Genomic DNA, 27,275 nt, shown 5'->3' on the forward strand with positions numbered 1-27,275 from the left:
CTCAGTATGAGCTGCATTCTAATATCATGTATTTATTTAACATATACTTCTGCGATGCTGTGATGACCAGGGGCTGTCCACAGGCCTGGTGGGGATGTGGCTCACTCCAGCTGCCCCCCAGAGGCCACCCACCGGCCGCGGCCCCTGAGCACTCAGCTGTGCTCACCAAGGTCTGTTCTCCTTTCAGAGCACTTACACACGTGCTTGCCAGAGAGTGGCTGGGTGCTCACACATAGTGCTCACCAGAAGGAGAAGTGCTCGCTAGTACCCTTTCAGCTGCACTCCTTGCTGGGGACGTCGTCCCCTTTTGGAGTGCTGACACACCCCCATCTGCGGTGCAGCCAGATACGGGGAATCGCACTCTGCAATGTTTCCAGGCTTCATCCAAAGAGAGCCAGAATTATGTAGGGTGCATGTGGGACACAGAGGATTCGGACTCAGGACCATGAATGCTTGCCAGGCAGGGGCTCTTGGGCCCTGCCCCATTCCTCAAGGCCCTGCAGTCACAGTATTTTTCAGTGTTCGAGAATAGATGACAGGTAAAGAAATGGTGGCACCAAGGCAGAGTACAGTACGACTGCCTGCAAGGAAAGGTGGGATCATGCCATCTGCGGCCGTGTGGAAGGAGACGAAGAGCATCGTGGCGAGTGAAGTCAGCAGAGTGACAGATACAGAATGATTTCCCTTAACTGTGGCACATAAACATAGCAATGAAATTACAAATGTGCAAATGCAACAGAAACCAAGAGCTGGTTTGCAGTAGAAAGTTTACCCTGGTGTGTAGGGGGGAGGCATGGATGGGAGTGGCTGGGAGTTCGGGGATACTGGAGCAATGGGGAGGGAAGCAGAGGGTGTGGTACCAGAGTCCTACCATTAACAGAATTGTCAAGAATGATGCCTAAAATAAAAATTTTCAATTAAAACTAAAACAATAGAACCTCCCAAACACTGCTATCTTTTGTAGCATTTCCTGAATGTGCCTCTTATTACAGCAGTTTCTCTTTTTTCAATGTATATCCTATGTAGCAAACTTTGAGGCCTTATAAGAATTGGTATTAGGTCTCACATCTTGCCTGAGTATAAATGCTACATGAATTCAGATTTCCCCCTTTAAACCTTTAAACGTCGCCCTTAGTCCCCAGCTGCAGTTCCCACCCCTCTCCCTCCCTTCACCCACGTGCACAGGGACCCACCCTGGACTAGTCTTCCTCTAGCTTCCCCTCATTCTTCACTTTCAGAGCTGATTTGGATGCAGGAGAAAACAGGGCATACTAGATTAGCAGAAAATTAAAACCAGTTTATAAATTATTTTCTTTATCTGAGGCATAGAACTTTTGTTGAGAAAGAGAGGTTTCTGGGCCACAACTGGTGGTGACCAGCCTTAGGCTTACTCCTGGCTCTGCGTTCAGGAATCACTCCTGGTGGGGTTCTAGGTACCATATAAGGTTCCTGAGATTGAACCTGGGTCTGCTGTGTTCAAGGCAAGCACCTTTACCCGTTTTACTATCTTTCTAGACTTCTGTTTAATTTTAAGCACTTCTAACACAGTTCAGAAAAGTAAAGCAAGCAAATGATCAGTTAAGATTTAATGATACATTATTTAAATAGACTGAAGCCATAGCACAGCAGGTAGGGTGTTTGCCTTGCACAAGGCCAACCTGGGTTCAATTCCTCCGCCCCTCTCGGAGAGCCCGGCAAGCTACCAAGAGTATCCCGCCTGCACGGCAGAGCTTGGCAAGCTACCCGTGGCATATTCGATATGCCAAAAACAGTAACAAGTCTCACAATGGAGACGTTACTGGTGTCCACTCAAGCAAATCGATGAACAAGGGGACAACAATGCTACAGTGCTACCACCAAAAAAATAATCCTAGGGCCTCTACAGTACAGAAAGAAAATCTAATTCTTTCATGGATAAATACAACCTTTGAAAATGCATTTCCCCCCCTTAAAACTAAGGCATTCTATGTAAGCTTTGAGGTGAAAGAAAAAAGAAAAAAACCACCTGTAGCTAACATGCTCAGAGAGATTCCTGATCTCTAAGGGTTTGTAAGTGCCCAGTTCTCTACTGAGGATCAAAGACCACAGCAGACAGTCTCAAACATATGTAAACGAGTAGCCATAAGCCACTCTGAAATTATACTGCAAACAAGTAAGTTAACAGATAGGATGCTATTTCAAAAGCAAGGAAGAAATCAGAGTTTACACTTTAAACATTGTCTTCAAGGGACACTAGGGAGGAAGATACCCAGTAGAAAGCTGACGAGGCTTGGTTAGTAAATTTGGCTGCTCTTCATAATATGGTTATCCCAAAAATTTGGCTGAATCTTAAATTTCACTTCAGAAAACAGTGCCTAGTACCCAAGGATGTGCAGCATAGTTCCAGACTGGGTTGGTGAGATGGATGACATGAGTAATTTGTTTCTGAGCGCCAACACACATGCTGGAGATCAAGTACCCACTGCCAATATGATGGCTGGGGAAAACAGCATGAGGTTGAGCATCTGATCCCCAGCAGCATCCCACTGGCCAAATATGATCCCCAGAGCCACAGCAAAGCACCGTCTTTCGCACACTGGTATAGTATGTGAAAGCACCTCGGTCAAGTTTGTGACCCTGGTGAGCACTGCAATCAGTTAAGTGTGTGTTGAGCATCTAAATTAAAAGAAGAGCCATGTAACCAAGTGTCTGTGACTACTGCTCATCACAACACAAAGGAAAGTCAAAGGGGAAATAAACATACACATACACACACACACACACACACACACACACAAACACTTCCCCTATGACTGCTCTACCTCCATTCTGAAAGCCACAAAATGTACCAAGAGAAGAAAACTTTCATCTGAAATAGGATATGACTCACATCCAGAGCATGAGGTGTTCTCTAGAATACGATTTGGGACAAGCTGGTAACGACTACCATGAGTCAACGTGTCCCCTGCATATCCAAGCAGTGTTGGGGTTTCTCAGAAAGTGGAAAAGGAAGCCCTAACATTTTTATTATTGCAACAACAAAAACAAATGAGGGTGCAGGCAAATCATGGGAGTGATAGCAAATACTTCTCTGGGGTTACATTTCCATAGGGAGCCCTGGCCAGGGATGGGGGAAAAGGAGAAACCAAGCGTGCATGCCATGTTTTACCGCCTCTGACTTTGAAATAAGAGAACCTGTATTCAGTGGGGAAAGAGAGAGACAGAGAAAAAGGAAGAACAACCAACCTTGCTGTGATGATCAGCGTTAGTTGAACAGAAAGAAATAAACATCAAATCACCAATTAGATGGACCATTAGAGCCACAAGCTCTCCTTCCTGGGTGATCTATTTACCCAAATGGAGAGAGCACCAATGCTTAGGAGACGCATGGTTCTGGTTCAGAGAACAGAAAAGTCTTTGTGAGAAAGCATTCCGAGACAAGAAACGCTGAGCTGAGCCTGCCAGGTGCCCCACCTCACCCGCTGCCACACTCGGCTGCTACAGAGAACAGTGAACCCTGGGCTCAAACCGATCCTCAGCATGAATCGGAGAATTTTACAAGTAATAGGGTTTTTTGGCAATTAATACTTTTTTAATTTTCAAAACAACCCCAATGAGAGGACTCTTATTGCCTTCATTTTAGCAATGAGAACCATAAGATTCGGAGACGTTAAGTACTTCCTATAGTTGCATAGCTAGAAAGGACAAGACCCAGAATTTGGACCCTAGCAGTCTGGCTCAAAAGCACAGGCTTCTGAAGATTATGCTGCACTGCCTTTCCCACACTAATATAAAATAATTAGCAAATACAAAAAATGCACAGGATTTTTTATATTTTACTTATACAGGAAACACATACCTTGTACTGTGAGCTCTGCATGAGCTTCGACGGTCTCATTTCCACTCTCCGCTACACAAAAGTAAGTCCCTGCATCGTCCTCTGTGAGTTCACTGATCTCCAGAGAGCCTCCCGCCAGTAATGCCAGTCTTCCAGAGCTATGTAAGAAACAGCGAACCAGATCAAGGATAGGAAAAAATACTTATGAAACATCACATAAAACAGAAAATATTTACACAGTATTCTTTCTTCTATGCTGCCGTACTAAGACCAACACAAAATTATCAGAACTTAATTTAGTTCAATTTTCTTTGCTCCTGTTTCAACACAAAGAGATCATAAAAACAAATCAAGTGTTATAATGAACTCTTTAATGCCTCTACTTATTCCCAAAGGGATGCCACTTGTTGACTAAGTCCATTTCCTTATGGCCCACCGCTGCCTTCCTACTCTGCCCTCTTTTTTCTTCGAATTATGTAATTTCAAAGTCTGAAATAGTCTAGGAGTCACCCCATCACAACATCACAATTGTGATAACAATGAGGGCAAGAGTCAGTTCATTAACAGTAAGTCACGGGGCCGCAGTGCCCACCAGAAGTTTCCCCTAGGCTCTTGGCTAAGAGCGAGAGAAACAGGAGACAGGAAGGAAGAGAAACAGGTGCCAGGGAGCAGCTGCCTGACAGTGACAGCTGGGCATGAGTCCATCAGCATCATGCCTCCCTCAACCGGGTGCCGCTGCTAGCCCAACTCCACCGTGAATCCAGTCCACCTGAGAGAGTATTAAAAACAGAAAGCAAGACAATCCTATTGTTTTGAGGGATTATCACAAAATCTATATTGTGACCGAATTTTTAAAAGTGAACAAGTTCAATTAATTTGGAGTGACAAGCTAAGTCGAACATATAGGGGGGAAGGATGCAATTCAATCCTAGGAAGCCATGTAGAATCGTGGCCAACACTTTAAGGGGTGGGGGTGTGGCTCAGTGTCTAAGAACACCCCTTTTCATGTGTCAGGCTCTGCACTAGACTGGCACTGAAAGAATATTAAAAATTAAAGAAAGCTCACACTTTAAAAATCAACTTTCCGGACTGGAGAGACGGCCTGTGCACAGCTCAGCATGTGGGGGGCCCAGATCAATGCTGGCACCACACTGCCCCCAAGCATAGCCAAAAGTGCACCCGAGCTGGGAGTAAGCTCCAAGTACCACTGGGGGTGGCCCCAAAACAAAATTCTAAGTTTATCACTGGTAAAGGAACAGGTGCTGGAACATTGTATACCTGAAATCCAATCATAAATAGCCTTGTAATTGATTCACAACTAGAATTAAATTTTTTTTTTGACTTTCACAGATGATATATTATAGTAGCCCTTAACAGAGCCTCCATCTAAATTTACCTATTTGTCTTAACTGGGCAATCACCCTGCATCAAAAGTTCACTTTCTACTTTAACTTTAACAGAACCTATACCCTAAACCTAACCTTAACCCAACTCTAATCCTATTAAGTCCTTACAGTAAACTCACCCAAGCCCTGGCCTGGCCTCAACTGAACAATCACCCTGTACTTGACTTTGATGTTTAACTTGAAATAAAACCAAACCTATACCTTAACAGTAACAGGACCCTCACCTTAATCTAAACACAATCCATATTCTTATAGCAACTCAAGCATAACAATGACTCACATATTGTAATTTTAAGGTTCTATCTCTAAATTGGTTTTCACTGGCAACATTTTTTCTCTTCAATCTTAACATTTTGCATTTCTCATCTACCTATGCTCAACAAATTATGCTTTTGTTATAATTTGTCTTTTCATTTAAAATTTATGATGGAGAAAATGATTGTTCAGTTTGTTCCATGTATTATTAACTCTCATTCCAAGTAAATAAAGTACTATTCTAGCTAAAATGTATTTCAGTACCTTGTGAGTTGGGTAATTAGTTTTCCTAAATCTGACATGTAAGATTAAGTTTCTAAACAAAGGAAAACCAAAAGTTTTGGAACATATTTAAGAAATACCCTGCAAGGTCCTGACTACAGTTAATCATGTGGCATCCTGGTCTGAAACATCTATGTTATGCCCTCAAATCCCATCTTTTTCGGCGTCTTCTTCTTCTTTTTTTTTTTTAAAAAAAAGGCAGACAGCCACATGCAGCGCCTCCTTTGGATGTATGTGGAGTCCTGGAAGCTTAACTACCCTACGTTCTTCTACAAAAGGACTGTGAGAGCTTCTATGGAGGTTATAGCAGGGCTGAAGGTATTTGGGGGAGACTGTTCTCTTCAACCAAGCATGGAGCTTCAGGTGGGGTGCACATGGAGCAGTGGGGGAGGAAGGAGACCCATCCAACCAGCCAGTTCAGCCAAATCAACTCTGTGATCAATGGGTTTTCAGATGTTGAGCCAGATCACCCTCACCTCCAAACCCCATCTTTACATGACGAAACAGAACACACATAATGGACCAGAGCAAGAATAACTGGAGAGTAAGAAAATAAAGGTGTGTTCAGGTACTTTGGAAAATAAAAACTTACAAAAATGGAAATTCCTTGATTAAACTGGTAAAAAGTCACTACTAAGTTTCAGAAATGGAAAAGAATGTTCACAAGTGGGAAATAGACTATACTCAGCTGGGAGTATTTGGCTAAAAGGAAAATGTTTGAAACCATTGTTGATGGGTATTTTAGAAGTTGAGATAGTCACTGATACCAAATAATTATTCTAAAAGTACTCCTTGAGCTTTATATTTGCCCTGAGTAAAATCAGTATTTCTTAATGGAGCACAGTTTACACTCCTCAAAGAAGTCTGAAGGAACAATGTTCAATCACTTGACAGAATCCATTTAACTTGCTCAAGAAACTGTATGATTTCTATTTTTTTTTAAATTTTATTGAATCATGTGAGATGGTTACAAGCTTTCATGTTTGGGTCACAATCTCACAATGATCAAACACTCACCCCTCCACCAGTGCACATTCCCCACCACCGATATCCCAGGTATGCCCCCCCTTCCCGCCCTCCCCCTGCCTCCATCACACACAATATTCCCCATACTTTCTACTTTTGGGCATTATGGCTTGCAACACAGACACTGAGAGGTCATCATATTTGTTCCATTATCTACTTTCGGCATGCATCTCCCATCCCAACTGGTTCCTCCAGCCATCATTTTCTTAGTGATCCCTTCTCTATTCCATCTGCCTTCTCCCCTCCGCTCATGAAGCAGTCTTCCAGCTATGGAGCAATCCCCCTGGCCCTTGTCTCTACTGTCCTTGGGTGTCAGCCTCCTGTGATGTTATTCTATACTCCACAAATGAGTGCAGTCCTTCTATGTCTGTCCCTCTCTTTCTGACTCATTTAACTTAGCATGATACTCTCCATGTCTATCCATTTATAAGCAAGTTTCATGACTTCATCTCTCCTGACAGCTGCATAGTATTCCATTGTGTAGATGTACCAAAGTTTCCTTAACTAGTCATCTGTTCTAGGGCACTTGGGTTGTTTCCAGATTTTGGCTATTGTGAACAGTGCTGCAGTGAACATACAGGTACAGGTGTCATTTCTACTGTGCTTTTTTGCATGATTTCTATTTTCAGAATCACTATGAAGTACAAAGTTATTCATGATTGGGTTTCAGGATACAATGTTCCAACACCCATCCCTCACCATTGTCCACTTCCCTCCACCAATAGTTAAGATAGTGATCTAGTCTTCAGAACTCCAAAGGTGAGGGGGGGTGGGGGAGGTGGGCTGAGAGAAAGAACAGTAGGTTGGACATCCAACCCAGGTTTGCTCTTTAGCACCCTTGCTGGGTACACCCCAGAGGCCCCTGAACACTGCGGGTGGCCTGAGTATCCCTGGCTCTGCAGGGCCCAAGAAGCACTGCATCCTCAGTTCCTTGCTGACGACTGAACGTCTGGCCTGGTTGCTCAAGAACCACCAGTGGGGCTCAGGTCTTCTGAGCACTGCTTGGGAGCCCCAATCCCAAGGAAACACTACTCGTGGAAAGTATGCATGGACCACAGAGCGCAGCCCATGTTGCTGGACAGGAGGTGCGTTTGTGTGTGCTTGTGTCCCTGAAGACCTGCTAGTGACTAACCCAGGACAGTTAGGGCGCTGTATTTTTTAGCCCCAGGGAAAGGATTCTAGCAGACCCATAATATATAACTTAGTCAAGAAACAAGAAGAGTGGGGGAAGGACTATTAGCAGGAAGCTTGGCTTATGTAAAATCAGTGTAATGGTTCAGAGTAAAAGAGAAAGTCTTTCTCTATGGAAGTACCACAGAGGACATGGTAAAGAGTGACTGTGCTTTTACTGTTTTAGTGGGCCACACCTAGCTGTGCTCAGGAATCACCCCTGGTGGGGCACAGGGGACCATATGCAGTACCAGTGAGCAAATCCAAGTTGGCTGCATGCAAGGGAAAGTGCCTTACCCACTGTCTTATCTGCGGCCCATTGACCATGCTTTTAAAAAGCTAGATGATACAGGTAAGATGAGGATCAACTCATTCATATGACAGATACTCATCAAGAGTGTTGAGTGCCTGGAAGTATCAGGCAGCATCTGGGAATGCAGCGGCGAGCAAAAACACTGTGCTGCAATGCAACTTAAGGAGAGAGATGGCCACGAAAGGCTGACTCCAGGAAATGGTATGCCACCAATTAGAAATGGGGAGATTTTTCTAACCAAAATGTGCCTTTGGTTGAGGCCTAAAGAATGCACAGGCGCTAAGTAACAGTGGGCGTCTGCTGGGGCAGAAGGGAGAAAAATATTTCAGAAACCTATTGCAGGGATCTAGATGCATGCCTCTCAGCGAGGCCCTGGGTTTGAGGACCTTTAGAAACACACACACACACACACACACACACACACACACACACACACACAGAGGAACAAGGAGAGAGCTCACAGGGATGGGGCACGGGCTGTGCAGTTTGTTCCCTGGCATCTTACAGACCCCAAGTACCATGAGGAGACTCTGGGAACTGCCGGCACTGCTGGGGCTAGTGACATCACGTCATCAGCTGAGCGGTGACCGTCAGCCCAGCAGGCCGTGCATCACTGGAAGCTCCGGAAACAACCTAAGTATGACTGTGGGAATGTGAAAATGTCCTCAGCAGCTAAGCATAAAACCAGGAGAAAAAAAAAGGGTGAAGAAAGGGTGGAACCAGACCACTGGAAGTTTAAATACTACGGGAATCCAGTAACAGTATTGTTTTGTTTTGTCTTGTTTTGTTTTGTTTTTTAAAGTGGGCATGGGGTTGAAAATGAGGTGGTAAGATCTAGGCTTTGAACGGGCTTCTCTGGCACATGTGTGAAGGTGCATTTGGAAGGAAGCCCAAAGTACAGATGGGAATAAAGTAGGGTTGGCAAAATGACTGAGGTGCAATAGCTTGAAATGGAGTGGAAGCAAACATTGATGTATTTCAGAGATTAAGAAAGGAAAATGACAGAATTACAGATGAGTAAGAAAGTCCTGCCAGGGAGACCTTCACAGTTGGGAGAGTAAAGGGAAAATACTGAATTTAGGTGTTTTGCTTATAGTTTCTAAAGGGAGACTCAAAAATAAAGAAAAGAGGAGAGAAAGAAAGGAGAAATGTTGTAAGATTTAGAGGGGCTGGAGAGGATGGCACTGCTTAGACACATCCTCAGAACAGGAGGAAAGGGAGTGAAAGTTAAGTCTTACATACTCTGGCACAAAATCTGCTCTCATTTGTTTTCTTTTTAAGCTTATTTTGGGGGAACCTCATATTCACATGCAGTTCTAAGAAAGTGACAGAGATTCTTTCTACCCTTTATCCTGCATTTCCTGGGATCTTATTGAACTGCTGCAATCGAAAGAAGGATGACGACATTGCCATCACTACAAAGACCCATACTATAACCCCTCCCCAAGAACACACACTTAAAGGTATGGAGGGTTCAACTCAGGGACTTCTTATTCATACACAAAGCACAGAGCCACATCTCCAGTCATTAGACTGCATTTTGGTAGCTGTGTTGTCACTTAGTTGTTACACTCATTTCTTCATTAGCCTCTGGCAGCCATTAATTTGTTTCCCACTTAAGTAACTTTGTCTCTTCAAGAAGAATGGCATGTGGAGTCACAGTGTGTAACCTTTGGGGTTATACGCCCTACCTCCAGCATAATTCTCTGGAGAGTGATCACAGTTGCGGGGTACCTGTTTTTTAACCAGTCAACGCGGATGGTGTCTACTTCAGGTATATCATAAATAAAGCTGCTGTAACCACACAAGTTTTGTATGTACACATTTCATTTCTATTAGGTAAAATGCCTGGCTGTAACTGTTAGCTCATGGCAATCACATACATTCAAGAAACTGCCAAACCACTTTTCAAAACGGCTGTACCAAATCACAGCCTGGCCCCAACATCAAAGGATGGATCTCATTTCTCCACAGCCTTGAGAATATTTAGTGATGCAACAACAAAAAAAATTAGTTATACCTGTGAACTCTCATTGTGTTATTAATTTGCATTTCCCTAACGATGTCAAAGAACTTTTCTTGTGCCTGTGTACCATGTTTATACTTAGGGGGTAAACTATTAATGTCTTTTTCCCACATTCTAATCAAATTATATGCTTTTTAAATTGTTGAGTTTTGAGATACCTTTGTATATTGTAGAACCAGATCTTGAACAGAGATGTAACTAAGAAAAAATAATGTGGGGATGAGGTATCTCCCAAACAGTGCTCAGAGGCCCAAGGGCCACTGCAGGTGATGCTCGGGCTGGTACTGTTTGGGCCAACACGCCGGGCCATGAACTGGTGCTGGGCATGACCCGGGCTCTCACACCCTTCATGTCAGCTCTGGAAATACTTTCTTATGCTTTGCAGCTGATCGTTTCACCCACTTTGCAGGGTCATTTTCAGAGCAAGGTGTGTGTGTGTGTGTGTGTGTGTGTGTGTGTGTCTGTGTGTCTGTGTGTGTGTCTGTGTGTGTCTGTGTCTGTGTGTTTAATGTTGATGAAATATCATTTACCCATTCCCTTTTTAAAACTGGGCTTTGGGTATCAAATATATCAGATTTCTTTGTCTAGTCCTTGATTCTGATTTCCTCCTTGGAGTTCTTTTCTAAATGCCGCTTTACATTTAACATTTATGTCCATGATCCATTTTTAGTTAATTTTTAGATAAAGTGTGAGTTGACGGGGTGAGGTTCATTTTTCTTGTCTGTGGAAAGACACCCAACTGTTCAGTAGCATTTGCTGGAAAGGCAACCTTTTCTCCATTAAACTACTCTTGTGCCTCTGTCAAAAATTAGCCGGGCAGTGTTATGTGTGGGTCTATATCTGGATGCTCAATTACATTTCGCTGATATATGTATCTGTCTTCTCTTCATCAACACCATAAGCTTGATTTCTATAACTATTTTTAAGTTTTGAAGTCAGGCAAACTGATTCTTCTCTCTTTATAAAAGTGTTCCAAAACTACCCATTTTTGTTTGACATATAAATTTTAGAATAATGTCTACAGCTACAAAAAATCATGCTGGGATTCTGACAAGGGCTGAGCTGACCTGTGTATTAATTTGAACTGACATCTTTACCGATTCACAATCCACAGATGGTGGCCAGCCCTCCACTTGCTTAGTTCTTTGATTTCTTTCACTAGTATTTTGTATTTTCGAGTATACTGAACTAAGGTTTGTTAGGCTAACATCTATTTCAACTTTTACTGAGTGACTGGAAATGCTATCATCGTTTACAGTTTCATTTTTTACATGTTCACCACCAGTATAGGAAACACAACTGATTTTCTTTTTAAAAATTTTTTATTGTAACACCATGATTTAGCAAGTTGTTCATAACACAGTTGTTTCAGGCATTCAATGTTCCAACACCAATACCACCACCAGAGTGACCTTCCCTCCACCGATGTCCTCAATCTCCCACCACACCCCAGCCTGCCCCCTTGTAGGCACAAATTTACTTCTTATTGTCTGTTACAAAATAACTGTTTTTTAAAAGTTTATCTCACCCTGTGTGGCCTTGCTGACAAACATATCTCTTGAAAATAAGGTCTAATTCCCCCCTTTTCTGATTATGTGCCTTTTCTTTTACTTCCCTTACTGAAATGGCTAAAACTTCTACTCTAAGGAGCTGTCACTGGCTTCCTTATCCTGTGGAGAAAGTAGTCACTGACCCACTGTCAAGTGTAATGTTAGCTTTAGTGGGTTTTTTTCTTCTCTTCTTGCTCTTTTTTTTTTTTTCCTTCTTGGGTGATGTTCTTTTTCTGATTCAAGAATACGATGAGGGGCAAAAATGATAGCACAGTGGGTAGGGTGTCGCCTCGCGCACAGTCAACCTGGCATCCCACATGGTCCCCCAAGCACTACCAGGAGCCAAGTCCCGGGTGCACAGCAGGGAGTAACTCCTGAGCATTGCTGGGTATGGACCAAAAAATGAAACAAACAAAAAAAAACCATAATAAGTGGAGGCTAAATGCTGTTAAATTTTCTCCTTTGATCAGGAGGATATTTTTCATAATCTATTTATACAGTGGCTTACACTGCTGAATTCTGGAATAATAAGTCAGGCTTGCATCCTTGGAATAAACATGACTTGGGCATGGAAAACACAGTTTCTCACTATACTGCTTTTCGCTAATATGCTATTAGAATTTTTTATGTTTATATCCCTGTGATACTGGTATATAGTTTTACCTTTCTCCTCCTTTTCCATTTGTACCATCTTTGTCTACTTTTGATCTCAGGCAGTATCAACTTTCAACTGCTTCTTTTTATTTCTGGTGAGACGGTAGGGAATTGGGGTTGTTCTTTCTTTAAACATTGGTAAAATTCTACAAGAAACTAGTCCTGGAGATTTCTTTGTTGGGAGTTTTCAAACTACAAATTTTAAAATGCACCTCTCTCTGTGGGGCTGGAACGATAGCACAGCTGGTAGGGCATTTGCCTTGCACACGGCCGACCCGGGTTCAATTCCCAGCATCCCATATGATTCCTGGAGCACTGCCAGGAGTAATTCCTGAGTGCAGAGTCAGGAGTAACCCCTGTGCATTGCTGGGTGTGACACAAAAAAAAAGCAAAAAAAAGAGAGAGAAAAAAAATGCACCTCTCTCCTTAATATTAAAAACGCACCTTTCTCCTTCAGTTTCAGAGCTATTTGTATGAATACTTCATATGAGGTCAGATGTGATTTATGTATACATATCACATTTATTTTGTGTAAATTGTCAAATCTACAAGGCATATTGTGTATAGTATTTCCTCTTTCTGATGCCAGCACTGTCTGCAATGACATTCCCTGTTTCACATTCAGTATTGATAATCTTCGACATCTTTCCCGCTCCCCTCCCCCCGACCCCGACTCACTGAATCTTTCCTCAGTCCCATTTGACAGTTGCTGAGCCCATCCACCAGGGTTTTCATTTTGTTATGGTCTAGATTTCCAAATTTCCCATCTAGTTCTTTAAAGTTTTATATTATTGTTACGGCTGTTGTCGGGGGGAGGGGGGACATGCCCAGTAGTGATCCGGCCACTTCCAGCTCAATGTCTAGAAGTTGCTCCCAGCATCAGTCAGGGACTGTGTGATGGCAGGGGCTGAACCCAGGCTGGTCCCCCACGTGCAAGGTATCCAATCAGCCCTCCGAGCCGTCTACTTGCTCCTCAATCTTCTAGTTCTTGGAGGAGACTTTTATTTTCCTTCCTGAGATAGCCTATCTTTACACTCATTTCAAGACTGTCCATAAGTGCTTGCTAAAGCATTTTTCTGGTGCCTGTTTTAAAACCTTTAAAACCTCGATCACTGTAAAACCTGCCTTGCCAGCTCTGCCATCTATTGATTCTCTCTTTTCATTTGAGATTTCCCTCCATGTTGAGTGATTTTCAGTGGAGGTCTGGCTACCCAGGGCATTATGTTGTTACAACATGCTGGTCTTATCAAATCTTTTTTTTTTTTTTTTGGCTGGCATCTACTGATAAGAAGCTGGCTCCTTGTCCAAGGGGGAGGGGGAGGGCGTGCCTCATTCCTGCCAAATGGAAGCAGAATTCCAGGGTCCCACTCAGTGCTGATTAGTACCTGGGGAGAAGGGAGACCTCACTACTCCCCAAGAGGGCTAGAGGTGCTCAGACTCCTGGTGCTATGCTCAGGGGTGACCCATGGTGGTGCTAAGTCCCCTGTGCAGTGTTGATGATCGGGTGTGGCAGCATCCCACCTTACCTCAGGCTCTCTCTCTCTCTCTCTCTCTCTCTCTCTCTCTCTCTCTCTCTCTCTCTCTCTCTCTCTCCCTCTCTCTCTCTCTCTCTCTCTCTCTCTCTCTCTCTCTCTCTCTCTCTCTCTCTCTCTCTCTCTCTCTCTCTCTCTCTCTCTCTCTCTCTCTCTCTCTCTCTCTCTCTCTCTCTCTCTCTCTCTCTCTCTCTCTCTCTCTCTCTCTCTCTCTCTCTCTCTCTCTCTCTCTCTCTCTCTCTCTCTCTCTCTCATTTCCCACGTGGCAACAGCACGGAGGGGGCCTGCAGGGTGGTGAAAATTCTGACTATCCACTAGGATTCTTACCACCCGTCCACTAGGCCTCCTCCGGCACCATTCCTGTACAGGCCTGGAGGGAAGAAGCACCACTTAGCACATGGTGTGCTCAAGCAGAGACTCCCCGGGTTAAGTCTGTTCCACAGCAGGGGCCAGGGTGGAAATCTCGGTGCCTGACTCAGCTTCTGAATGGGGCAGTGGGGACGCTGGAGCCCCTCGATAAGACCTGGAGAGGGTGGGGTCCAGGCTTCCCCGGTGGAGCGGACAGCAGGTCACGGTTCCCTGAGGGCTACCCGTGAAGTGGGAGGGGCTCTAGACTCTGAAGACTGTTCTCTCCAGTGTTCCCCCCCCCCACTCCTGACCTGAGAAGCACACTTCACTCAGGGCTTTTATGTATGTGCCTGTGGACGTTTGCACTTTGCCAGGCTACTTCTGTTCAAGTCGGCAAAGAGGCAGAAATTACACTCTGGGCATTCACCATCTTTAGTCCCTGGGTTGAAAGGTTCATTACCAGTCAATCTCCCTCTCTCTCTCCTCTCTGTTCTCTTAGGTTCTTTTTCACTAAATTATACAGAGAAGGTCCAGGGTGTTTTAGTTGTATCTAGGAGGAAGAACAGTGGAAAAGGCACCAACTCCATAGTCCCAGAGGTGGAAGTTTTCTGCTTTTTAAAAAATTAATTTTTCCTATTACTGTCATCTGAAATCACATTAATTTATAACTTCTGCACTCGGTGTGATCTATCATTCCACTGAAAGGTAACATTTGATTACTAATTTACATTTTGCTGTCATTCACCTTATACATTAGCATTTATATTTTCTGGGTTCTCTCCCCTTTAAAGTAAAACTACTTGGGGCCAGAGAGATAGTATAGATACTAACAGAAGTTAGCACAGAGGTTAAGATGCTTGCCTCAGGGCCATGACAGTTCAGTATGTAAGGCATTTGTCTTACACATGGCTGACCCAGGTTCAATCCCTGGCACCCCATATAGTTCCCTGAACCCAGTCAGGAGTAAGCCCTGAGTATCACCAGGTAAGGCAAAAACCCTCCCTCTGCCAAATAAGACACTTGCCTTGCATGTGGCTGGCCCTGGTTCAATCCCTCTTACCACAAAGGATCCCAGAGCACCGAATAAAAGTGACTCTTGAGCTCTATTGGGCATGGCTCAAAACCCAAGTGTCAACTCACCTATTAACTAATAAAACTACTCAATAAATAGAATAAGTTTCCACTATTACCACCCTCTCCAATAGCTATGTCTGGTTTGGATTTTAAAAAATATATTGAGGGCTGGAGCAATAGCACAGTGGGTAGGGCATTTGCCTTGCAAGCAGCCAACCCAGGTTTGATTCCCAGCATCCCATATGGTCCCCTGAGCACCTCCAGGAGTAATTCCTGAGTGCAGAGCCAAGAATAACCCCTGTGCATTGCCAAGTGTGATCCAAAAAGCAAAAAATTAAAAAATAAGAAAATAAAAAATATATTGAACAAAATTATTAACATATAAACTCTAAGGGCACTTATAAAAAGCTATAATAATGTTTTTAAAATAATCACTTTTACAGAGGTGTTATGATTAGCGATAGCAAAGGGTGCCTAATAATTTTTTTCAACTAGTGTCAGCTTAGGACCATCTGGATCTCTAACCACTATTTTGGGGATTGGGACTCTAGTACTGGGCACAAAATCTTCAACAGGGGACAATTTTGCCCCACCCAGTTATGGCTCGTATTATCTATGTCTCTACGGTTTTGTTTGTTACACTCTGGGAATGCTCGTGCATGTATAGATAAAACCAGGATGTTACTGAACATTCTGTACCAAACAAGAAAACTTTGTTCTGGAAGCAAAATGTACCAAACCACCATGGCATCACCTCTGAGCAGCACAGAAGTGAGTGCCCATTACATGAGGGAGCATTGAGGGGGGTGGGAAGAATGACCAGTGCAGTTTATGCCCTTTTGTGGTATGAAAAAACAAAACAAAACAAAACATGGGGTCCAAAGAGAGGTGCAGCAGGTAGGGTGGCTTGCCTTCCATATGGCTGACCGAGGTTCAACCCCTGGCACCCTAAATGGTCCCAGGAGCCACCTGGAGTTATCTCTGAGTAGAGCCAGGAGTAACCCTGAGTACAGCCAGATGCGGCCCCTGAACAAAACAAAATCAAAAATAGGAAAAACTGTGATCATAAAGGCTGGTATTTTCTTTCCTTTTCAGTTTTTTAGGCCACACCCAGTGGTGCTGGGGCTAATCCCAGCTCTGTGCTCAGGGTCACTACCTGAGGTGCTAGAGAACCATGCGGTGTTGGAAGGTGAACCCAGAATCTCGTTAGCATGTCCAGCACTTTGTGCTGTCTCCGAGGCCCCAGTAAGCCTGGTAGTCTACCAGGTAAAACAAAAAGGGTAAGGGATACATTTTTTTCCCTGTTGAGTAAAGGAAAAAACTATTATCAACAAGATGAGCCCAGTCAGGACGGGAAACTCTTAGGAAGCAATCTAGGGAAGAAAGCAAGTGGAAAAATTATCCCCAATATTTCAAAAGTTCTTTCTTTTAAATATCCGTATGTTTATATGTTACATATGGTGTGTATGTTTTTAAAAATGAACATTAAGAAATGTTTAAGTTAAAAGTAGATAATTGGGGCAAAATACAGTGGGTAGGATGCTCGCCTGTATGCAGCTGACCCAGATTTGATCCCCAGTATCCCACAGGGTGCCTGGAACACTGCCATGAGTGACCCCTGAGTGCAGAGCCAGGAGTGAGCCCTCGGCACTACTGAGTGTGGCTCAAAAAAAAAAAGTAAATAATCAATTTATTAATCAAGCATCCCAATAGAATTAGACAAAGCCCCAAGACTGAAAAAGGTTGTTTGGCCACCAGCATTACCTTTGTGTGTCAAGCGCCTCGTCATTTTTCATCCACCGTATGGACGGGGCTGGAAGTCCGGAAGCAACGCATGGCAGCACCACATTCTGACCAACGACTCTGACCAAGGAGGAAGGTTGCTTCAAAAATGCCAAGTTTGTTGCCACCTCAGTATCTGAAAAGTAAGAGTACACAATTGAGAAGCATCTTGCCACTTTAATGACAAGGAACAGCAGGTGATCTATTTGGTCTCTGTGACTTCATGTAATAAAGTATCTGAATGGAGAGGATCATGCTAAGTGAAATGAGTCAGAAAGAGAGGGACAGACAGAAGGACTACACTCATTTGTGGGGTATAAAATAACATCACATGAGGCTGACACCCAAGGACAGTAGATAAAAGGGCCAGGAGGATGGCCTCATAGCTGGAAGACTCCTTCATGAGTGGAGGGGAGAAGACAGATGGAATAGAGAAGGGATCACTAAGAAAATGATGGCTGGGGGAACCAGTTGGGATGGGAGATGTGTGCTGGAAGTAGATAATGGGCCAAACACAATGACCTCTCAGTGTCTGTGTTGCAAGCAATAATGCTCAAAAGTAGAAAGAGATTATGGGGAATATTGTGTGCGATGGAGACAGGGGGAGGGTGGGAAAGGGGGGGTATCCTGGGGATATTGGTGGTGGGGAATGTGCACTGGTGGAGGAATGGGTCGTTGATCATTGTGGGATTGTAACCTAAACATGAAAGCTTGTAACTATCTCACAGTGATTCAATAAAATTTTAAAAATTTTTTAAAAAAATAAAGTATTTGAAGTCAAAGTGACATTAGAAAACTCTATTGGGCAGGGTAGTTTGAACCACACCTGGCAGTGCTCAGAGCATACAACTGGCTCTGCACTCAGGCATCACTCCGGCAGGGACCCGGGAGCCATATGCGGTGCCAGGGATGCTGTGGTGAGCACTGAACCTGGTTCATCCACATACAATATGTGTACTTTAATTCCTGTCCTATCTCTCTGGCCCCTGAGAAGGTTTTATCTGAATCAGCAAACACACCGTAAATAACTCTATATGCAAAGCACTGTGCTCGGCTTCCTGGAACCTCAAATCCACAGATGAAAATAGCCTAGGTAGTCATATATAAAAAGTTCTGCCCAAACAATGTAGGGATGGCCTGAGTATATTCATAAACTCAGGCTTACAATAAGAAATACGGAAAGAATTAGGCACATAACAGTGGTGGCCGCAAAAAGTAAAGAAATTATGTACATCACTGTGGTGTTTGTGATGAATGAGAGGAAGTGATATACAAGAGGATGAAGAAAGTCGTTAAGGGTAGAGGAAGGAAAGATAAAAAAGAAACAATGAGTATAGAATAGTGGGAAAAAATTGTAAACACTCAATTCAGAAAGGAGACATCATAAATATCCAAGAATTCTGGCTGGCCAATCTCCAGGGCCGCTGATTAACAGCTACCACCCTGACCGCTGCTTCCATGTATTACCCTTTGCGAATATCTGGTTCTTACAAAAAGCATATTATAACAGGAAGGTAACAGAGAAAAATCTTTATGAGTAAATGAGGCGGTACCGCTGTTAAGCCTCCTGCTTTGCACATAGCCAACCCCAATTCAATCCCCAGCACCACATGACGTGATCCCTGAGCACAGAGCCAGAAGTAAGTCCTTAGTATCTCCAGGCATAGTCCCATAAACAAAGAAAGAAAGAAAGAAACAAGTAACCTACACTGGGAAGGTAGCAAAAAATAAGGGCTTGGCAAGAGATACAAAAGTCACGTTTCTTCAACCAAGAAGAATGCCATATACTGAATAAACTTTATTGTCTGATAACCTTTCACTGACATGTCTTCTTTTAACCCCCTGTATGTAACACACTTTCTGTGCTGATACTAGTGTCACAACACAGAACTGTTTTTAAAAACAGCCTAAAAATAATTTTACCCATTAATAAAACCATCAGCTCTGACAACAAATACCTGGAAGAACTTTTAGTTCAGCTTCATCGCTATACTTGGGAGGGCCCCCACTTTCAACCACACAGCGATACAGTCCCTCGTCTCCTTCAGTTGCATTGCTGATGACCAGTGTTCCACTTGGGAGTTTGATAATTCTATCATCCAAATGAAGAGGCTGTCTGTTCTGTTCCCATCTTACAAATGAAACCAAATCCGCATTCACTTCACAATTCAGAATTGCACTGTTCCCAGCATAAACAGAAGAAGGTTCTGGTTGGCTGGTAAATCTTGGAAGACCTGGGGAAAAAAGGAGAAAAAAGGTATCAAATGTTAAATATTGATTTCAAATGTGATCATAGGAACCTAAAGCAGGTCATTCTGTGTTGTCACATTTATAGAGGAAACAGGGTCCAGAAGATGGTCAGCCAAACACAGCAACACAGATCAAATAAACAAATGTCCTAGAGATAACTTGTACCAGATTCCTCAGAGTTGAAAAGGACACCAATATGGACAAACAGAGTGTAGGGGGAAAATCCCGTGGTACTGAGCTAGAGATAAAAGTATAAGCTTTTTAATGTAGTTACATTACACAAACACTGGAAAATAAGGAAGTAAATATGTGTGAAATACACTGCCATTACACATACATTCATACATGTGCGCATTCAGAATGCTACTTCTTTCTAGAAGAAACCCAGAATCAATGACACTCAAGTAGTAATGAGTACATATGGTAACCTTACTTTGATTTCTGATACTATCCTCTACTACAGGAACAAATGTTCCTTAGAGAAAAGGCTGACTCTCGGGCTAGAGTAGGGACAGGAGAAGATGATCGTGAACCCACTGTAAAAGGAAGGACCGCAGAATGTCAAATGACATATCAAAAAGATGTAGCAGTCATCCTGAAAGGAGCTTCCCCCGGCTAACTCTGGGATAGATAATGGTAACACCCTAAAGGATAATACGTGTATTAAAACTAGTCGGGAACACTTGTATGAGGAATAGAATATTTAGACAGTATCAAATGATCTCTTCTCAATACTTAGTATTAATCAATAAAAGTACCAAGTTAATACAAGAAAGTATTAACTTTACAATGGCAAAAGATAATCATTCATCTTAAGTATCTAGAGTTAACATAACCAGCAATGAAATCTCGTTATTACTTCTATGATATTCTCCCCCCAAAAGACAAACCTTATTCTATTCATGGGGGAAAATCAGATAAACCATAAATAAGACGAGGACAACCTAAGAATCATTTGAAATCAAAAAGAGTCTTAAGAGCCACAATTACTAAGAAAAATGTGAAAATGAACCAGAAAAGATTATGAAGCATATTACTGGGACAACCAGTGATATTTAAATGGTATATATGAATTTATTAAATGGTAGTCTTTATTAAAATTAATTTTCTGAAATTAATGGATGGTAATTTAAGAGCATATCCTGGGTTTTAGGATATATATACTTCAGGCATACAAAAGGAATGAGAAATACAACTGCAACTTAATTTTTGATTTTTAAAAAAATTTTAGGCACTGTGATTTATAATACAACTTACTTAGACTGTATTTTCATGTAGGCATGTATGTATTTTAACATAGTCCTATTGCTACAGGGGTGTGACAAGGCAGACATGGTTAAATGTTAATAATCAAGTAGTCTGAGTGAAGACTATGTGAGATTTCTTTGTTCAATTCTTGCAATGATTCCACAGTTTCAAGTTATTTTGAAACAAAATATCACACAAATGTTCACTGGCAGACCTTTTATGAATACCGCAGAGAGGCTAACAACATGAATTCTGGAGTAATATCATCTGAACAGAAATCCAGCCCTACCACCTCATGGCTCTGACAAAACCTGACCATTAAGCCTCAGTTTCTCCACAGGTAAAGTGCAGAGGCTGCAGAAGGTTGGTAAAGTGATCAAAGACTTGGGGCTTGACAGGGCTGGAGCGATAGCACAGCAGGTAGGGCATTTGCCTTGCATGCGGCCAACCTGGGTTCAATTCCCAGCATCCCATATGGTCCCCTGAGCACCGCCAGGGGTGATTCCTGAGTGCAGAGCCAGGAGTAACCCCTGTGCATCACCAGGTGTGACCCAAAAAGCAAAAAAAATAAGAATTGGGGCTCGAGAGCTCAGGTGCCTGGCTTGCACACGGCCAGTCCTGGCAGGTCCGCAGCACCATTCAGTCCCGTGACACCACCAGGGGTGACTGCAGAGCACAGAGCCAAGAGTAATTCCCCAGCACCACTGGGTGTGGTCCAAACCATCCGCCCCTCACCAAATTTATTAAATACTTAATAATCTATACATAGCATATTGCCTGGAACCTGAATACTTGAAAAGTGCTAGCTACTATTATTACCTTTCCCCTTTTCTTTAAAGGGTGGTAACCTGCAATTCTCAGACAACGAGGCCAGTGTTCAACACGAGCTCAAGCGTGTAGCACTTTTCAAGCCTTTCGGTGCCTACCCACCAAGGCCATCCCCGTGATGCTCAGGGCGCCTCCAGGGCCACACCAGGAAATGTTCAGGAATGATGTGGGGCCAGTCGCATGCAAGGCTGTGTGTTAACCCCCATACTAGCCCTCCAGCACCTATTACTATAATTAATAACAACAGCATCTAAAAAGCAATCTAACATGATCAAAAGACAATAGTCTTTCAACATTTACACAGACCTTAGTAAGAAACAAATCCTGGTTTTGTAGGTTTATAATGATAAATTAATTCAAACATAAATGATACACTATTAGGCTGTCTACCGTGACATTTTTTTCAATTGAGAAGACTTTGAAGAAGGAAGAATAAAATTAATCAAATGTCTACCTTTAAGAAAGCCTAAAAATAAAAAGAAAGGAATTAACAAAGATAAATAGAAACTAGTAAGGATTAGGGGGAGGAGGGGATATGAAGTAGAGCCAAGAGCCGGATCCGTTTTTTTAAAGTCAAAATATTCTCCCCTGAGGTTTCATGAAAATGAATAATTTTAAAAATAAAAACCCAAAACAGCATATGGGGAATCAGCAGACAAGGGATTTCAAAGTTTCTCCAGAGACAAAGCAGATGGAGGAACTAGTCAGTGATAATTTGAGAGAGAAAATGCTACAGCTTCCTGTGCGCACAGGACGGTGGCCAGTTGTCCTACAGCCTCTGGAGAGGAGCTGAAGAAACAAGAGTGGGAGTGAGTGAGACTCGGGAGCTGACAAGACACCATCAACAGTGTCTGTATTTAAAGCATCCAACACCCCCGCCACACACACACACACACACACACACACACACACACACACACACACACACACAAACACTTTGGGGCACCCACTGACAGTCAGGACACTGCCCAGATAGTAAAGCAAGAACTTTTCCCTGTGGAGAAATGAGACAGCGAGAGGAAAAGTTCCCTCATATTTGATTATGTGAGCAAACTACTGAGGGTTCTTTCAGAATTCCTCCTTCCTGCTTGACGAGGTCAACGTGAGTTTCCATTTACTTACAACCCAAACCAACACTCTTAACAATAAGTCTTTCAGAACGGCAATTTGGTGTTATTTTTAAAAAATAAATTTGGTGAGATGCAATATATGCAAATGTATATGCCATAAAATGCACGAGTTCATTCAGACTCTATGGATGGAGTCCTTTGTGACAGGCTTCTTTTACCTATCATACTGTTGACATCCATGTTGTAACATATATCAATACCTTATTCCTGCTTGCTAAATAATATTCCAACATATGATTATATTGGAATTCATTAGTCACAGGAGAAACACATAGGTTGCTTTTTTTTGCTATTATGAATAAAGCATCAATGAACATTCATAAGTGGTTATGCAGACATCTTTTCAATTCTCTGGGATAGTCATCTAGGAATAAAACTAACTGGTCATATGGTAATTCTGTATTTCACAGTTTAGTGCTATTTTTTTAAAAAATTATACACATACACACAACTATCTCCTACAATTCAATCATTATGATCCAATCATTAACAGAATTATTAATTCTAGCAAATACAGACAATGGTTATTCATCACAGTACAAAAAACATATCAGTCTATTTATCATCATTGTCACTGTATCACTGTCATCCCGTTGCTCATTGATTTGCTTGAGTGGGCACCAGTAACGTCTCCATTGTGAGACTTGTTATTGTTTTTGGTATATCAAATATGCCACAAGTAGCTTGCCAGGCTTTGCCAGGCAGGCTGGATACTCTCAGTATCTTTCTGGGCTCTCCGAGAGGGACAGAGGAATCAAACCTGGGTTGGCTGCATGCAAGGCAAATGCCCTACCTGCTGTGCTATCCTCCAGTCCTGCTATCACTCCAGTCCAACTTAATAAACAATGGGTGTAAATAAATCACAACATATTTGTACAATGGATACTTTGCAACTATTTAAAAATGGCAAAAGGAAGGAAGCAATGGGTAGCAGGGATCAAGAGGCCTCAGGTATAGTGCTGGTACAAAGGAGTGGTACAGTTAAATAGCCAAACCAGAGTCAACAATGCTGAAAACATGATAATAGACTTAGAAATGTGCCTGTCAAGGTGGCAGGCTGGGTGGGGGTTGGAAGGTAGGAGGGAACCAGGGGACACTGGTGGCGGGACTGGTGCTAGAACATGGCAGTAGAGTCTAAAACTCAACTATGAATAACCTCGTAAATCATGGTACATTCACAAAATTTTAAAAACCTTAGAAATAAAAGAACTTGATAAAATATCAAAAGGTCTGTTGATTTCTTGTATTAAATACTGATTTCTCCTGATATCTAGGCAAAAAGCATGTCGAACAACTCTCATGTATACAAGCAATCTCAACTGCAGCTATCGGAGTTTATCATCTTGGACTGCAGTCTCCTGTCACCTAGATATCAGGTAAATGTTTCCTGAGCAAAATGGAAGAGGAAAGATGAACAAATTGAGCAGGAAAGGGGAGAGATAAGGAGAGGGAGAGGCCAGGACTAACAGGCAGTGAGAAAGCCTGGGAGACTCGTGCCAGATTGTTTTCACATACTAGTATTTCACCAAGGGGATGACAGTAAAGACAGGACTTACAGGCAACACGATCTCTGCACAGGAGGCCCCTCATCAAACACTAGCTGCACTTCTCTGGAACTCAAGCAAGGAAACAATGATGTAAGGGATGCTGGCTTCTACTATCAAAAACATGCGGACACCGGGGCAGAGAGATAGCACGGCTGGTAGGGCACTTGCCTTGCACACGCCTGACCCAAGTTTAATCCCTGGCACCATAAAGCGTCCCCTGAGCCCTGCCAGATGTGATCCCTGAGCACACAGCCAGAAGGAAGCTCCGAGCAGGTGTACTCCACCTCAAAAAAAACATGGAGGTTTTATTTAGGGAAAATACATCACTCTTTTAGATCCTTAAGAATTTTTTACATTTTCCAGGGGCTGGAGAGATAGAAGAGTGGGTCGGGCAACTTGCCTTGCACAGCCAGGCTCGATCCCCAGCACCCCAAATGGTCCCACAGCACAGCCAGCGATCATCCGGAGAGCACAGTCAGGTGTAATCCCTGTCTGAGCACTGCTGGGTGTGGCCCACCATCCTAAAATGAAGCCTTTTTACACTTTCCATTGGAGGTTCCCAAACTTATTTTGCAGACCCACTTCATTTTCAATTAAAAAAAATTTTCCTAGGGCCCTCCTCAAAAAAAAAGAATCTGCCTTCTTTAAGCAAACATATATCACCTCAAATTGCACCCAAGGCTCCTATTTTCCCCAGATTATTTCAAGGGCCTGAGATCAATGCCCACTTCGATAATGACATAGCAATCATTATTAATTAGTCAATAAGAAGTACCTTCCATCACTCTTCAGATAAGAGTGCTCTAAAAGGACACAATTTTTTTTTCTCCTTGGGTCACACCCGGCAATGCTCAGGGGTTATTTTCCTGGTTCATGCACTCAGGAATTACTCCTGGAAGTGCTCAAGGGACCATATGGGATGCTGGGATTTGAACCTGGTTAGCTGCATGCAAGGCAAATGCCCTACCCACTGTGCTATTGCTCCAGCCCCGACTCATTTGGTTTTCTCTCTACGATTTTATGCTGTGTATCTTTACATATATCCCACGTGTTTCACAGGGGTCGGACCAGGCAGAGCTGGGGGCACAGGCATCATTAGGGCCTGAGGGCCAGGTCAGTGTTCAGGATTCAAAGATGTGCAGGCACCAAGGCCACACCCTGCAGAGCTAAAGGGGCTGCCAGGTGCCAGGGATCGAATCTAGGGTCTCACACATGCTAGGTACATGCCCTAGCACTTAGGAGTCATGTTCCCCCAGTCCCAAACATAGCTTATTTTTTAAACGATCCAACTAAGTATCATATTTTCTTGATTAAGGCAGACAAGGAAGCAAGATTATGACTACAATGCTCATTTTTCAAAGCCATGCTAAATGATCACACTGGGTAGGGGCAAAGTTAGCAACCAAAATGACTCAATTTTCTATACAACTTCCTCCACCATTTACAGGTTAAACAGAACTAGCGCTACACTTCTGATGAACTTTACCCCATCTAGATCATTAAAAAAAGAAGCGAGGGAAACAATTCTTACAATTATTTCCTCTCGTATTCCCTACAGTAAGAAGCAGGTCTGAGTGTTTTCTACTGATACTTGCAAAGTGAGTGTGACCATTGTTATTGGTTGAATGAAAACTCCAGAGTAATTAATGTGACTTTTAATCAAGATTTTCCCCTCTTACCCCAAAACAAAAAGCACTTAATAAAACTTACCTGCTATCGTGAGCTTGGCAGTTCTGCTGACGATAGTCCCAAGACTGTCCACGGTGGCCATACACTGATAGTAACCTTCGTCCGGCTTGTTGTGTTTGGAATGCACCACACTGCTGATAAACAAAGACCCATCTGGGAGGAGCTGGCGCCGGTCATCTGATACTAAGTTTAAAAAGGTTCCATCTTTTTTCCATTCAATTTTTGGGGAAGGTTCCGAGTAAGCCGAACAGTTTAATATGACAGAAGCACCTCTCACTGAAAGTGTGTCCACTGGCTCCGTGAGAAAATAAAATGGAGTGAACGTCCGAATGCTGGCTCCTAAAAAACAAGAACAAAGTCATGCAAAACTTACTCCAATTCCTGTAAATATGTGTGTGTGTGTGTGTGTGTGTGTGTCCAGAGATTATTCTTAAAGTATCAGGTTCTTCAGGAGCTAAAGCCACACTGGGCATTGGCATGTATAAATTACCTAGAGTCATTTCACTATGAACAGTCAGTAAGCAATATGTGCTTTTTACTAGAAAATAAAAACTTGACCATTTGTAGAATTAGAAAGAAGGGTTCCTTGTTAGCTGGCCCTCCACAGAATGTCCACTTCCCTCCACCACTGTCCCAAATGTCCACCTCCTAGCATCCATCCCTTCCCTATGGTAGCTTCCTCCTAAAGGCCTATTTTCAGTTTCTGGTACCTTTGTCTTTGTGGTGTATTTTTTTTTTTGTATCACTTATGATTTTTTTACTGTATCACCATGAGCTACAGTTACAAAGCTTTCATGTTTGAGTTTCAGTCATACAACAAGCAAACACCCATCACTCCACCAGTGTATACTTTCTACCCCAATGTCCCCATTATCCCTGCCTCTCACCTCACCCCACTCCTCCCCATGCTTCTATGGCAATTTCCCTCTTACTCTCTCTCTACTTATGGTCATTATGGTTTGCAATACAGATAGCGAGTGGCCAAGTTTCTGATGCCTTTGGCCATTTGTTTTTCCCCTGCTAGGTTTCTTTCTATCCCACATATAAGATACTCTCCAGATCCATCCACAGAGCAACAATTTGCATGATTTTATCTTTTCTTTCAGTAGAATTCCACTGTGTTTTTGGTAAAGGGGGGTATGAAGTAGAGGAAGGAAAGCCTCTTCAACAAATGGTTCTGGGAACAGAAACGTTCATGAAAACAGTCATGAAAAAAAAACTGAATTCAACCCCTTTCTTAACACCATGCACAAAAGTCAAGTCTAAATAGATTAAAGATCCTCTATATCAGACCTGAAACAATAAATTATATTAAGGAAAACATGGCTTGAACTCTTCATGACATTGA

General features: G+C 42.8%; 1 protein-coding gene across 5 annotated transcripts in view; it reads right to left on the reverse strand.

Annotated features, from left to right (window-relative positions):
- Nucleotides 1-27,275, reverse strand: part of NEO1 (neogenin 1) — a 171,301-nt gene that overhangs the window by 99,359 nt on the left and 44,667 nt on the right. For all 5 annotated transcript variants that reach the window (XM_055130593.1, XM_055130591.1, XM_055130592.1 and 2 more), the window contains 4 exons: nt 25,949-26,266; nt 19,194-19,469; nt 17,218-17,371; nt 3,839-3,975 (listed from right to left, as the gene is read on the reverse strand). In XM_055130593.1, the coding sequence (XP_054986568.1) occupies nt 3,839-3,975; nt 17,218-17,371; nt 19,194-19,469; nt 25,949-26,266 (885 nt within the window). The remainder of the gene's footprint in view (nt 1-3,838; nt 3,976-17,217; nt 17,372-19,193; nt 19,470-25,948; nt 26,267-27,275) is intronic.

This window comes from Sorex araneus, chromosome 3, assembly GCF_027595985.1.
Source record: "Sorex araneus isolate mSorAra2 chromosome 3, mSorAra2.pri, whole genome shotgun sequence".
Classification (NCBI taxonomy): Eukaryota; Metazoa; Chordata; class Mammalia; order Eulipotyphla; family Soricidae; genus Sorex; species Sorex araneus.